Source organism: Brachycentrus maculatus, unplaced genomic scaffold (assembly GCF_059751285.1).
Source record: "Brachycentrus maculatus isolate JH-2025_06_01 unplaced genomic scaffold, ASM5975128v1 h1tg000061l, whole genome shotgun sequence".
Classification (NCBI taxonomy): Eukaryota; Metazoa; Arthropoda; class Insecta; order Trichoptera; family Brachycentridae; genus Brachycentrus; species Brachycentrus maculatus.
Window position 1 is genome coordinate 2,187,898 of NW_028280815.1, and position 14,376 is coordinate 2,202,273.

The following is a 14,376-nucleotide window of genomic DNA, read 5'->3' on the forward strand; positions in this document are numbered from 1 at the left end:
CAATATAATTTTTTTGTGTTTTTGTTAACAAAATACAACTTAGTAGACTCAAAAAATCTGTTTGATTTAAAATTAATACATTAATTAAAATGGAGTTCTACAAATTAAACGCCAAATCAATAAATAAAATATTTACAGTGATTTTAAAACTAAGTTATATTTAAATTATAAAAAAAAGTAGTCACCAGTAGGGTAGAGGTTCACTATGAGGGGGTCATCGGTGCACGGGAGGGCACAGCCCCGACAGAACCTGGTCCAGGGGCACACGGCGCATCGGAGGCCCTTCTGCCCGACGGCGCGCAGCGTGAACGGGAACGAGTACCCCAGACTGTCATCGCTGGAACATAGACAGACATGTTTTGTTAAACGCATATCAAATTCTTCAACTTTCGAGTCTTATCTGCACTTGATGGTGCACAGGGCAATGCGTTGGATCGATGCAGTAATAACTGGATTACCATATTTAGAAAGTGGTCAAAATCTAAATGATTATTTGTCTGTTTCAAAAGAAAATTAATAAATATCTATAATTTTCTTTAAAAATATTTCGAATTATTTTGTAGTTATGTTACAATAAAACTGTGGTATTCTTTATTGGAAGTGGCAATGGGCGGGACATACCCCATAAGGTAGAACCCTAAAATTTTAAGATGTAGACCTTGGGAGAATAATAGAGACATCGGAAGACTTCAAAAAAGGTGGTCCGACAACATAGCCGCTGTGGGAGGTAGAAACTGCCTGCCAGCAGCAACAGACAGAAAAAAAGGAAGGATAGGGGAGAGGCCTATCTATATCCAGCAGTGGAGGGCAGAAGGCTAAAGAAGAATAAGAAGATTATATATTCCAAATTGTGTCAGAAGTGTGGAATATAAAACCTACATGGAGGCATTGCCCATGCGATAGACGAGTACAAGTTGAAGAGAAGGAGAGGGCTTACCAGTCAGTCGCGTGATTAGCTTGGTCCGGTGGCTGCGGGGGAGGAGCGCTGAGTAACCGCTCCACCTGTTTCCAGACGGCCGCGTACAACTCCCTTCCGCCGCATCCCTCTCCGATGGGGATCACTAACGGCGAACCGAACGTCTCCCACTTCCTCTTCTGCTGCGACAGGAAGTACGACTCCTGCCGGGACTGCTTTCTGTGCACGGCGATCAAGTAGTTCGGGATGAAGTCCTCCTCACTCCTGGCGCCGGAGATGGAAGAAGTCGACGAGACGTCTTCGTCTCCTTTGGAACTCAAGTAATCATCCTTGTTCTCGAGGCTTAACTTTCTAGAGCTCAGAGTCGGTGAATTCTCCACATTTTTATCGCCCATATTCTTTCTGGACGTCAACAACGGTGAGTTTCGCAAAGGTTTCGACGTCGGTTGCATCTGTATATCCCCATTAGAATCCAGATATTTCTTTTTTAAATTCGGGCTGTTTTCCAAAGACTTAGAGCTCAAAGTCGGTGACCCTTTATTTGAAAAACTTTTTAAGTTCTCTTCGTGTTTTTTAAGGTCAATGTTATTTTTTCTGGGAGTTGAGTTGTTGTAATAGTCACCCGGAGTGTAATTCGGCGGCGTAAAGTTGTCATTGTCTCGATTATTGTCCAGTTCCTGTATGGAGTTATAGCCCGAGGATCCGTTGTTGCTATCTAAAGCCTTGATGTTTTTGGAGTTGAGGAAATTATTAGCAGTCGGACTCTCTCCATACTCGCTGGATACGGAGGAACGCTGGAATTGTATCATAATGTAGATAGGAACATAATCAAATGTACAAATTAGCGAAAATTCGTACATAATTGCTATTTGTTCTTCATTGTTCTGCTAAGAACAAATATCGACATTTTAAGAAATATATTAGGTTGAAAATTGCAATCAAATTTGTTAATATTTTTTAAAATGCTTTAACACAAATGAGTTTTATTTCTCCTTGAAGTAAAAAGTATTTTTTTATTTATTTTTATAAATGAAGAAAGCAAAATCACCATATTGAAATATGATTCATCTCATATATATTTTTTAAATGGACGTTTTTCACATTGCCACCTACAATTTACGTACGAAAACTTTTCACCTTATTCTGGATCTTGGATATTAAAATACCGTATAAATTCATGCTGCCTAAGTGATTTTACTCTATGCTTTAAAAAAAAAAAAGTATTATGAAGTATATTTTGCATTTTAAACATCACTTTATTCTTTGATGAATTTAGTATTTTTACTTATTATTTTAGCAGTCTTATTTATATTTTTAATCAATGTACAAAAACTTATTGTGAGTATTTCTAAGCCCATAAGACATTTTTTCACATCAAAAATTTGTATAAAAAAACAGACGCATACAAAAAGAACACAACATTTTTGCTCGTTTCTATGATTTGAACAAATTAATAATAAATAATACACCACTTTACAAAATACAAAAATCTAAATAATGTAATATTTAATCAATACACATAGTAATACTGCATGTAATATGAATTGCTACTTAAAAATTACTTTTCTACCTATAAATGCACATTCCGTCAGTACATCTAAATTACCATGCCCTAATGGATTCGACCAACAGTGACAGAATGTGTGTTTTGTAGAGAATATCTCTCACACTATTATGTCAAATGAATTCCCCGGCCGATAGACTATATAAACAATTAAGAAACCTTTTTTTTTTTAAATCAAAATGAAAATTTTATTTTTTAATAGATGGGAAAGACTAATAACACAAGATTATGAGAATGATACTTTATGGTCAAAAGTGATCAACACACATCTTTGAACTGTATATTTCTGTGTTTCACATTTTCATAGATAAAAATGATATTTTTTACTAAAGATCTGTCAAAAATCGAAAAAGGGTAAATAATAACAATTGCACAAAGGCAATGTCTAATTTATGTTTTTGGAAGAACGAAAGCTATATCTAATGTAGTTGAGAATTTTGTTATAAACAAATCAGATTGCGTTTGTATTGATTTTAAGCACATGTAGTAAGGAGCAACAGTAATAGTTTAAAAAATATATTTGAAGTATAATACTGTGAACCTAACATTATTTATCTAACAAACAAAAAATGGTGCATTAAACAAACAAAAGTGAAAAGAAAAAACAATTTTTAGAGAAACTCCGAGTCATTTGTGACAAAATTAATAAAATGAATAATTGTCAATTTTGAGTAAGTATAGAATTCTGTTTTTTTTTTTTAAATAGTTAAAATAGCTAAAAATAATAAGGAAAAGAAACTAGATTTGAAATATGTACATATTCCCCATATTATTTTTCAAAACATACGGCACAAAAACACAAAAGTAACACAAAATAAAATAAATCCTATGTTCATAGTAGCCAAAACGTAGAATAGTAGAAAAGATATATATTACTTGAAAATATATTTTAAAATTGGTAAAATATTATACAGCTGACAGTATACAAAACTAGTACGAGAGTAGAGGGTAATAGTAGAAACGAGGCCATACATCATTGTAGTCAGGCCTTCTCAGTAATGATCTACCAGTCAGACAATAGCGTTGGGAGTCCATGAGGACCAAAAAATAGAGGCATCCCATGTCACGTCTTAAAATATTTACTGTATTTATTTTATACTATTTTTGAGATTGATGGTGACAAAATGTTTAATTTTCATTAGATTTTATTTTCAAAAACTACATTAGTAATTAAAAATTTATTTAGTAAAGAAAAATCAAAAAACATTCATTAATAATTGTGTTATTTATCTTGTTTACACCAATATTATTATTTTTTCTCAAAACCATAGATTACACATTTTGAATTGCATGTTTTTAAAAAAAAGAACCTGAATTAGTGTTGCCAGCATAAGGATGCAGGTTCATTATATTAATTTTTCCTTTCCTTTTTTTAATGTTAAGTACTAAAAATTCGGAACAGTTAGAACCGCAAAGATGTTTACAAAGTATACTATTATTATTACTACGATATCTACAACAAAATATGTATATTAAATTAATAGCGAAAAAATATAAATTAAAATTATTAATAACAACCTTCTAACAAATTACAAGAGATGTAAGGATACAGAGTGCTTATCAAATGTAACTGTGTCATTTTAGAAAAAATCATTCCAATGTTGGAATAAAAAAGACATTTAGGTACTTAAAAAACAGTACGAGAGATATTTTTCCTCAATGATATCAGTATTTTTGAACCTTTAACAGAAGGTTTAAATGATCGGTTGAAATTAGAGGGTTCAGGTATTTTTTTTAATGTTTAGACAAACATAGTTCTTTGTTTAAAAAAAATTATAGGTCCATACAAAGCTACTTGAATCTACCAAAAATCATTGTCTTTGGTTCTTGATAATAAGAATAATGATCAATATAATATTTACGTTTGTATCAACGTTTTTACCATTTTTTGCTTGAACCCAATGTTGATGTATATGTTTATATGTATTTGTTTTCAAGTGAACGGGAGAAAGTGGGCACGCACACAGCTAGATTTGATAAGGCTAAGGGGGCTGTGAGGGTGAGGTGTAACTGCACTAATTATACCTTGAAGCAGAAAAGAGCAGGCATGCACAAGGAGGGGGTGGGGGGTCTCCTTACCTCGGCGGCTGGGAGCACTACCTCCTTGTCTCCCTCTGAAACTAAAAAAAACGCAAAATTATCAAACACATCACCCTAGAATAAAATAAAAATTATGTAATTTTTTCCACATGAATTTTATTTGACCAGCAACCGGGTTTCGTCGTAACCGACATCGTCAGACTGGTCTGACGTGACTGACCCAGTCTGACAATGTCTGTTATGACGAAACCCGGTTGCTGGTGATACAAACGTAAATATTATATTCATGTGGAAAAAATTACATCATTGTTATTTTATTCTATAAAATGCAGTTCCGCCAAGAAATGTCAAATTAAAAGTCACATCACGCTAGTTGCCAACACGATAGTAAATTACGATTAAAAACAATAATCAAAATCACGGACCTGCATCAACTTTATAAACTAAATTTTATTTAAGAAGGTACCTACATACCTTCTTTAACTACAAATCTGCACCCAATGGTGCACAAGGCACTGCATCGTATCGACACAGTGTTATCTTGATTGTTTAACATATGAAGGAAAGGTAATCAGCCCTGCGCTCCAGGATAATATCGAATACATAAATAGTAGTGAGAAAAATCACTTATATTTATTTAACCCCCCCTGGGAATCGAACCTGGGAACTCTAGTACGATAGCCGAACGTGCTGACCATTACACTTCGGAGGCAGACAACTTACTCAACTAACTAACTTACTTAACCTTAATCAGAAAAAGAGGATGCGAATACCTAAGCGATTTATACAAAGATATGGGCCGTTCAACATATGAGGAGCTGAAGAGGGTTCCGGAAAATAGACCAGAATGGCGAAAGAGGTTTCATTTGTTGTTACAGACCAATCCACAAGATTAAGACCAGAGAATCAGAAAAATCTATCAGCATTTGAATGGTTATTTAAAATTAAAGGAAACAGCGGGTGGTTACCGGTTGCAGCGGGTCGGGGGTGTGTGGCGGGGACGGGGGCGGGGGCGGGCGGCACGTGGTAGGCGGCGAGCAGCGCGCCGGGCGCCAGGCGCGCGGCGGGCGCGGGGCGCCGCAGCGGCCAGGCGGGCGCGCCGGGCGGGCGCAGCACCAGCAGCAGCGCCTCCGCGTCCAGCCCGCACAGCGGCGCCAACTCGCGCGCCACCTGCCAGTAGCGCGCGTCCCAGTTGAGCCGCACGCCGTACTTCACCGGCACCGAGCCGTCCAGCAGGATCACTACACGCACAAAAGACAACATTCTGCCTATAATTTCTGTCACTTTTAAACTATTTATAGATTTTGTGTTTAATTTGTAGAACTCCATTTTAATTTGTGTATTAAATGTTAAATCAAACACAATTTTTTTTTGTTTTTTGCTGTCTGTATTGTATTTTATTGTTAAAAAAAACACATAAAAATAATATAATTAAAATGTAACTTTATTTTAAAATCACTATACATTTATAGTGATTTTTAAACAACGTTACATTTTAATTATAAAATAGAAAATCACAAAATTAGTGCTTCAAATATAAAAAAATTAAAAAAAATAAAAATTATATACTTAAAAATAAATTTTGTGACAACTGTTTTGCCTACTTATGGCATTTTCAAACTAATGTCTTTCATTCTCAAAAAATCACTTTTAACCCCGTGTGGCTAAAATAAATATAAATTCAAACCATAGAATTTTCTAACGACTTTAAATGGAAATTTGGATAAACTTTATTATTTTTACACTTCTTTTTTTGGTTTTATTTGTTTAACAAATATCACTTTTACAGTCAACTGATGCTATTAATATGATTCTTGAAAGATTAATAAATTCGTCATTTTAGTCTCTGAATATACACAGATTGAAAATGAGTGACATAGCACGGTTTTTTTTTACTTTTTATCATTGATCACATTTGTAGGATAGACCTATTAAAATGTCATAATTATCTTTCTGGATCTTTCAATATTAATACTGTCAAAAGCACTTGACCTTGGCTAATAAGATGAGCAGAAAAGTCGAGTTAACTGAGTAGAAAAGTACAGAATGTAGTTTGCTTACCTAAAACTTCAACGAGTATATAACTCTCCATTGGAAGTGGGAGACTGAGCATGTTGAAAGCGTCAAACCTCACAGATTCGTGGCCGCACGAAGCACACGTCACCTGCGAGAGAAAACGACAACAATTTAACACTCAAAATGTCAATAGGTTTATATTTTTGCGCATTGCACATATTTTGTGTTTCAATACCTTAGACTTGAGTTGGCCGTAGAAGAGCTCTGTGATGATGGAGTGATTTCTCGCAGTCTGGTGTTCCCAAGCTTCTTGCGCAACCTCCTGCATAAAAAAGGAAATTTAAAATAAGCACATCAGAGATTTATATAGCTAAACTGGCATCGGAAGAGTTGAGGTGATCTCATAGCTGAACAGAAAAGTCTTTACAGTGATGATTGCTACCGCGGTGACTCGTTACTCGTTATGAGTAGGTACCTAAACAAACTAGCAAACCCACCAGGTTGCCTGTACTGGTAAACCTACCAGGTTGTTAGCCCTTAGCATACTGAGCGGGAGTTCATTAAAACCCGTGTGCAGATGCAACGGGTAATGAAATTATTCAATTAAGTCATTTACATTCAGTGATTTTCAATGCTTTTAAAAAATAGTTTTAGAGTCCTTACTTGTATTTTATTTTAAATTTAAACTAATAAACTGTGATCTGTGATCAAGTAAGTACATTTTTTCATTTATAAGCAATCTTCTAATTCTGAGTCTAAGAGAGGTAAGTGTTCATACATCACACCACACATAGAATATTAAGCACCTCACTACCATAGCTGAGATTGTCTGTGGCACGTGTTCTCACCTGGTCGGGTCTGCAGTTGGAATCCTCCAGCTCTCGGTAGGGCACGTCGCGAGGGCTCCGGTTCAGGTCTTCGTGCAGCGCGTCCAGCAGCCACGCCAGCAGCTCCTGGGAGTCGTGCTGCCCCCCGCTGGTGAAGCGTGCGGCGTGACGAAGCACGCACGACCGCACGTGTAATGGTGCCACTGAACGTGCGCCACTCAGCCATACCTGGAATAGACAGTAAAAAATAGAAATCGAAACTGGCACGTTAAAATAACTGCAAATATGAAGACTCTCAATTATAAATAAAACACTGGTTTTTTACCACTTGAGTATTCTATTTCTTATTATTTTCGTTAATTTAGTATTCAAACCCGTAGATCGAAGCATCTGTAGATTCCGAAACTAGTCGCAACAATATAATACTCAAGTGGTAAAAATCAAGTGTTTTATTTAATCATATCTTACCAAAAAGTGAATGCCGAAACAATAAATAACAATAATAACAATAAGAGTATGATTACCTCTTTGCACAGTTCTCCATATCTCTGAGCTAGAGTCCCTCCCGTTCCGTGTGGATTGTCCATATTCAGTTCGTAGAGATGCATTCCTCGGGTGAAGTAACGGGTGAGTGCACCAGTATTCCACACCTGGAATTTACAGAAACAGTACTTCACTTATCAAATATACGATAGAGCTTCTAGGACCAATATCCGAGAATGATTGGAAAAATAGTATATCAGCATTTTAGTTGTATATCAATATTTTAATTGCGCAGTATTGTTATCATTTTCAGAAAACTATCTTTGAGCATTCCGATATAAGTCCCTTTATTAAGACATGTCCAGTAATTCGTGAGAAATGACGGTTTTTTTTCTTAATTTTTAGTCTTCTTCTCCGTCTTATTCCTCATTGCTGAAGGTTGTGACCCTTGCAGAAGCAATGACTCTTCTCTAGTTATCCCTTGACTGCGCTGCACGAAGCGCTCCAACCACTGAGGTGCCTGCTGCTGCCTTAATTCGACACAATTTACTAAAAATCTATTATTTTTAAAAGAATTTTCCTGCAGTATTATGGTAAACGAATACAAATGGAGGAAAGAATGGGAGTAATTAAAATTCTTACAGCTTGTAGTGCGGCGTTCATGAAGCAAGTGTTCCCGAGGTTATGGAGGCCGGTTGCTCCGGCCGGGTGGACTGATGTCATCACGGAGACCACGCTCCCGCGGCCCTCAGAAACTGCCCTGTAGAAGAAAACATGGCACAATGAAACCAAAACATCAGAAAGTAATTACCGCAGATTTACCCATGACATATGGTGTATTTTTTCAATCCATCATCAAAGGTACCATGGCTTTTATATGGAGAAATAATTTTAAGAGATTATTTTATAAGGTTAAACTTTGACTAGCTTCAAGTCAAACAAATCTATTGATCCTGTTCTTATCCATTTAGAATCAAAATTTCTATAGTAACCTACCATTGCCCTGCAACTCATGTAAAAAAATCATAGCAATAATTTTTTTTCAAGAAGGCGATTTGTTTTGTTTAATTTATTTTTCAAAGACAATTGTGATTTTAAGTATCTAACTAGATATATTGCATAAATTGTCTATGGTCTATATTTAAATGTTAAAAAGCAAGGTTCAGACATAGATTTATCAGAAAAATATTTTGTTGATGCCATTAAAACAAAATAATTATCAATTAATTTTAATTTAAGTTTTACTTGGTAAATACCACTATTTCTTAAAACCCATTGTTCCACGTGTTTCGATGCACACAGCATCATTTTCAAACACCTTATGATAATGATGGTGAATGCATCGAAACACGTGTCACAATAAATTTTAAGAAATAGTGGTATGTACATATTTACTAAGTAAAGCTTAAATTAAAAATGGATAGATTTTATCACAAAGTAACTGCCTAATCGAATAATGAAATAAATTACTATTTATTAATTCCTTTCCGATTGATATTATTTGAAAAAAAGAATTAAAAAGAAAAATGACAGAAACTATCAGCCTATACAATGGGTGTAATGGTAGACAGACCTGAGCGCTCCCAGTTCCTCGGGCCAGGTGAGGTCCTTGTTGCGCACCTCCAGCAGCACGCGCTGGCCGTCCTCGGCGCCCAGCTGGCTCAGGGTCACCTGCTCCTCCTCCAACAGCTCCCCGCCGCCCGCCGAGCCGCCGCCCACCAGCCACAGGCGTACCTCCTCGCGCGCCAACCCCAGCTGGCTGCAGATGAACTCCGACACCTGGAAAAGGGGCAGACTTCAACACCCAACGCCGAGTGAGGTCTGCAATGTGTGCCTCACAGTGAAATTTTTGAAAAACTCCAAATAATATGGTGCAAAATATTTGTTTCACCTTTCAGTTAAAATGTCCCGGCATGGTTACGAGAAACTATGGCAAATAATATTAATACAATAGCCAATTAATATTCTTCTTCTTCTTCAAACCCTCATCCTCACCTGATGGTGCATAGGGCACTGCACATATTGAATAAATATTAGAGTTAAAAAGTCCGCCTCCGTAGTGTAATGGTCAGCACGCTCGGCTACCGTACTGGAGGTCCAGGGTTCGATTCCTAAGGGGGGGTCAAATAAATTTACATTGCTTGTTACTTATAACCCTTATCCGCACCCAATGGTGCCTAGGGCACTGAATCGAATTGAAGCAGTGTTTTCTTGATCATTACTTACATGAAGGCAAGGTGATCACTCTTGCGCTTCTGAACCAGTCCAGGGTAATATTAAATATTACAGTGTAAAAATCACTCAATACTTATTTTCAGCCCCCTGGGAATCGAACCCGGGACCTCCAGCACGGTAGCTAAACACGCTGACCGTTACATCACAAAGGCGGACCAAATTTATATAGTGCTGTTATAATGAAAAATCATCTCAAAGGTGCTTTACAATTTATGTTCGGATATTTACGGGGTTCGTGGGAGAGCCACCAAGAAAAAGAAAGGGTGGTTCTTGCGCAAGTCCCTTACCTGTCGCACGGTGGCAAGGCGGGAGAAGGCCGCCGTGTGGGCCAGGTACCTGACGGGCTGCGATACGCTCGTGGATTGGTAGGAGGCCATGCCCACGCTGGACAGGGCCGCCGCGCCGTACCCCCCCACCATGCCCGACCAGGACGACGAGGGACCGGAATCTGAGGATCGCAAGTAAGACACATTGGTTTCGGCACTTTGGTTGTTCTATCAAATAGGAAAGGATTTTAACTATTCCACGTACTTGTTTGTTGCCCGGGCGGAGTGTGTCTTAACAGTCTCAGGTTCCTGGGATAAAGTTCCAGTTCTACATCGGAATTCGGTGGCTGGATAACCTAAAAAATATGTACGGTATTCAGTACAGTAGCTACAAATCCTAAATAAATTATTAATGGTATGTTAACTAAATGAATGTTAATATCATGTTCGTGGGGTGACTGTTTTAACGCATTAACTATTAAAAGCCAACTAGTCGGATTTTTGCTGCCAACCGTAAACGGCCAAACATTGATTAGTCAATTTTTAAGATATAGAAATAATTCTCACATCTGGGTAAATCAATATACCAATTTAAAATTTTAACTAATCATTTATCATATTAAGGTAAGTCTTTGATGATGGCAATGACTTTCGATGAATAAAATCCATGAGGTTGATAAAGACAAACAGCCCAAGGGCGCAGCCTTGTCTAACTCCGGTATAGACCCCAAACCAATCCGTGAAAACATCGTCAACTCTCATACGGCATTCACTATCAATGGGAAGGAACTTAATTAGCTCCACTAGTTTTGTGGACACCCCATAAGCTTCCAGTACTTTCCAGAGTGTAGCCCTGTCTGGACTGATTAATTAAAATTGTCTTTAAAAAATTTGTTGGTAAATAAAGTGCTAAGAATCCGGAATATACGAGATTGGACGGGGATCAGAACCGTCGAGGAACTGTTTAGACTAGCTGAAAACAAGGACAATCACTCTCAAGTGATAGTTGACGTCAGGCGAACCTGACATGACACACACAGAAGAAGCTTATTGAAAAATCATGCAGGTATTTCACTACATCCGAGAGATGGCATCGGGCGTGTACTCACTTGTCTAGGTAAAGGTTGCGGTCCTCCGTACCATTGCGCCAGCGCCTTCCAGAGCGAGTCGGGTACGAGCTCAAAGTCTCGATGCTGGGTCAGCATGAGATCCCTTCGCAGGTGGCCCCCCTCGCCAGTTAATGACCTGACCTGTAAAAAATATACCAAGATATTTAACAAATTAGAACAGGTTGTTGGGAAAATCACATTTGGTTGACCATACCAAAACTCACAACATCTCTCTCAAATACTCCAAATGAAGATTAACACGTTATGGATCCATTATTAACATAGTGGAATTCAAACGATATACATTCAATCTATTTTCTCTGGTAACATCTTTATCACCGTAATTCATTAAAAAACAGAGTGAAGGCGCTTGTGCACTATACAGAATTTCACTGTCCGGCAGTCCGTTTTTATTCTTCAAATAAAAGCAACTACGGCAGTTTAGTGTGATCGAGTTCACGCGCGCCGATCCGAAGAAAGACCGACAAAATCACAAGACAATAATCCGCTTTTCACGCTAACAGGACTGCTGGACAGTAAAATTCCGTGTAGTGCACACGTGATCTAAGGGTATTCATAATTACACCTGTTACGAAAAATAAAAAAAACAATGAGGTCCCACATGATGTCTGTCTAACTTTTATATGCCGGTTTACCCACTCACGTTACGGGCTGACTGCCAGCGACTGATCTTAATATGAAAATGATAGTGTTTCATAAAATGAGGCTGGATTCCCTATGTACCTTGTAAGGATTTGGTTGGAGTAGATGAGAGTTGTCGATGGGGCCGGGATGGCGACTAGTGCTGGACACCGAGACACCGCTGCCCGAGGAGGCGCTGCTCAGGGAGACTGTCTCCTCCCGCACCAGCTGGTCACTCATGGACTCTGCTAACATACAGGAATTACCTCATCAAACAATGCTATTTTTTCTTTTTCTTTTTAAATTAACCACTTATTGCTAGGGTGTTTTTTAAAAAAAGTGTTTAAAAAAAACATCTAGTTTTATTAAAATGTTTTATTCAAAGTTCATCCACTATTCAAATAAAATATAACAATTTCAGCATATTTAATTTACAATTACGCCTAAAATATTTTGTACTAATTCATTGTCAAAAAAGTAGTTGAAAAATTCAAAATTGGAACGCATATAGCGTGCGAGCGTGACTCGTTCAAAAGTATGAAGCGGTTGACAAATCAAAGATACACAGAATGTACCAGCAAATTAAAAGTGTCAAAATTGTAGAGTAAATAAAAAAGTTTGCGTATTTTACCAGCAGAATTGAAGCTCTCATCACAGACAATGGCCTCGTCGACGGGAGGCGGTCTCTTGCCGCACGAGGAGCACGTCCCCCGGCCCAGGGCCCCCGTGTGCCCCAGCCACTTGCTCCACCACTCTCGGGACACCAGGTACCAGAATTGGCCCACGGCATACCCTCGGGTAACTTCCCGGGACAGCCAGCGCAACACTGGAATATTTTTTTTAATATAGCAATTGCTATGACGCATAATAGACCGGAATGGCGAAGGTGTCATTTGCTGCTGCAGACCAATCCGCAAGATTGAGACCGCAGAGAGAGTTGGTATGACTGCTACTGTTAGTCTGAGATATTTCAGATTCTTCGACATTATATTAGACTCTCGATATTTCCAAATTTATGGTAAAATATATTTTTTGCCATTCATATTTGCCAAATACACTCATAACCATTCTCTAAATATACTTTCGTTCCACATTGTCAAATAATTATAAACCTTTCTTCATCTTTTCTATTATGCCTGTCTCATCTGCATGTTTCTTTCCAGTTTTTTCAATTACAATCCTAGTCGTTTATTAAAAAAATTTATTAAACAATGCCGTGTGATTACTACAACTAGGTAACTCTTAAATAAGCTTTGTTCGGAAAATGAAATGTAAGATTATGGGCAGTTTGATTTTTTATTATTATTATAATATTTAAAAAATCATAAAAATTCTTGATGACTTCAATGACTTCAATGCGTTATGATATATATATTTGACACATACAGACCAGAAAAAAAAGTTATATTTTTAGTGACTAACTGGAAAACATGGATTTCAAAGTTACCTAGTTGTAGTAGTTATTACCCCACAACATACATGTAGAATGCAAAAATTATAAGATTGTCAGAGATGATCATAGATTATTTACTCAACCATCTAAAAATTTTATACAAATTATCAAATGTGATCAAAACCAATGGTAACACAAACTTACCAATTTCATGTTCCTGGTGTTTGCACTGCGGTCGCAATCCTAATACAATATGGCACACATCGTAGATCAGTCTCATGAACGGAGTCACTAGATTCTCCGCTTTCTCTACGCCCCAAATCAAGAACTCTTCTTGGGACAGCCCCCACTCTTCTTCCGAGGGTGCCTTCGTCCTATTTCCCGGGCTCGAACTCTCCTCTGTGATGAGCGACTTGCTGTCATCGACCCGTTCCCCGCCACCAGAAGTCCTGGTCTCTTGGCTTTCCGAGGCGATAAAACCGGTCGTAGATTGTAGACTGTTGTTCACGTCTTCATTCAGGTCAGATTTGACTCTATCGCCTAGTTGGAATTTCTCATTGCTGCTTCGTTTGGTCTTCTCTCTCGACCGTCTCCTGGGTATTTCGTTTCTATCTGTGAATACTGTTTTCCGCAGGGCGTCGAATACGACTTCCGGGTCGTGGGGTCCCGAGGTAGTTTGCGGCCTCTGACAGTTAGAGGATTGGTTTTGCTGCAGGAGAGATTCGGTGGCGACAGAGCAGAGAATGTGACACATTTGTCGGACTTCCGATTCGTTAAGGAACCCATCGCGATCGGTGTCGAAGACTTTGAAGGAAACTAGAAAAAAATATATATTTGAGATAATCTGCTACAAAAATATGTGTTGTTTTATCTGGCTATCAAGAT

General features: G+C 37.9%; 1 protein-coding gene across 4 annotated transcripts in view; it reads right to left on the reverse strand.

Annotated features, from left to right (window-relative positions):
• Usp32 (Ubiquitin specific protease 32) overlaps positions 1–14,376 on the reverse strand; it is a 30,947-nt gene that overhangs the window by 6,269 nt on the left and 10,302 nt on the right. Inside the window, exons 5-20 of one of the 4 annotated variants that reach the window (XM_088256423.1) lie at positions 13,696–14,307; positions 12,730–12,924; positions 12,201–12,343; positions 11,457–11,597; positions 10,613–10,703; positions 10,369–10,529; positions 9,420–9,625; positions 8,489–8,606; positions 7,888–8,013; positions 7,385–7,591; positions 6,772–6,858; positions 6,582–6,684; positions 5,489–5,761; positions 4,506–4,600; positions 938–1,710; positions 186–337 (exon numbers count right to left, since the gene is read on the reverse strand). In XM_088256423.1, coding sequence (XP_088112549.1) covers positions 186–337; positions 938–1,710; positions 4,506–4,600; positions 5,489–5,761; positions 6,582–6,684; positions 6,772–6,858; positions 7,385–7,591; positions 7,888–8,013; positions 8,489–8,606; positions 9,420–9,625; positions 10,369–10,529; positions 10,613–10,703; positions 11,457–11,597; positions 12,201–12,343; positions 12,730–12,924; positions 13,696–14,307 — 3,483 coding nt within the window. Of the gene's footprint in view, positions 1–185; positions 338–937; positions 1,711–4,505; positions 4,601–5,488; positions 5,762–6,581; positions 6,685–6,771; positions 6,859–7,384; positions 7,592–7,887; positions 8,014–8,488; positions 8,607–9,419; positions 9,626–10,368; positions 10,530–10,612; positions 10,704–11,456; positions 11,598–12,200; positions 12,347–12,729; positions 12,925–13,695; positions 14,308–14,376 lie in introns of all 4 variants that reach the window. The other 3 variants (XM_088256425.1, XM_088256422.1, XM_088256426.1) reach the window with 3 other exon arrangements.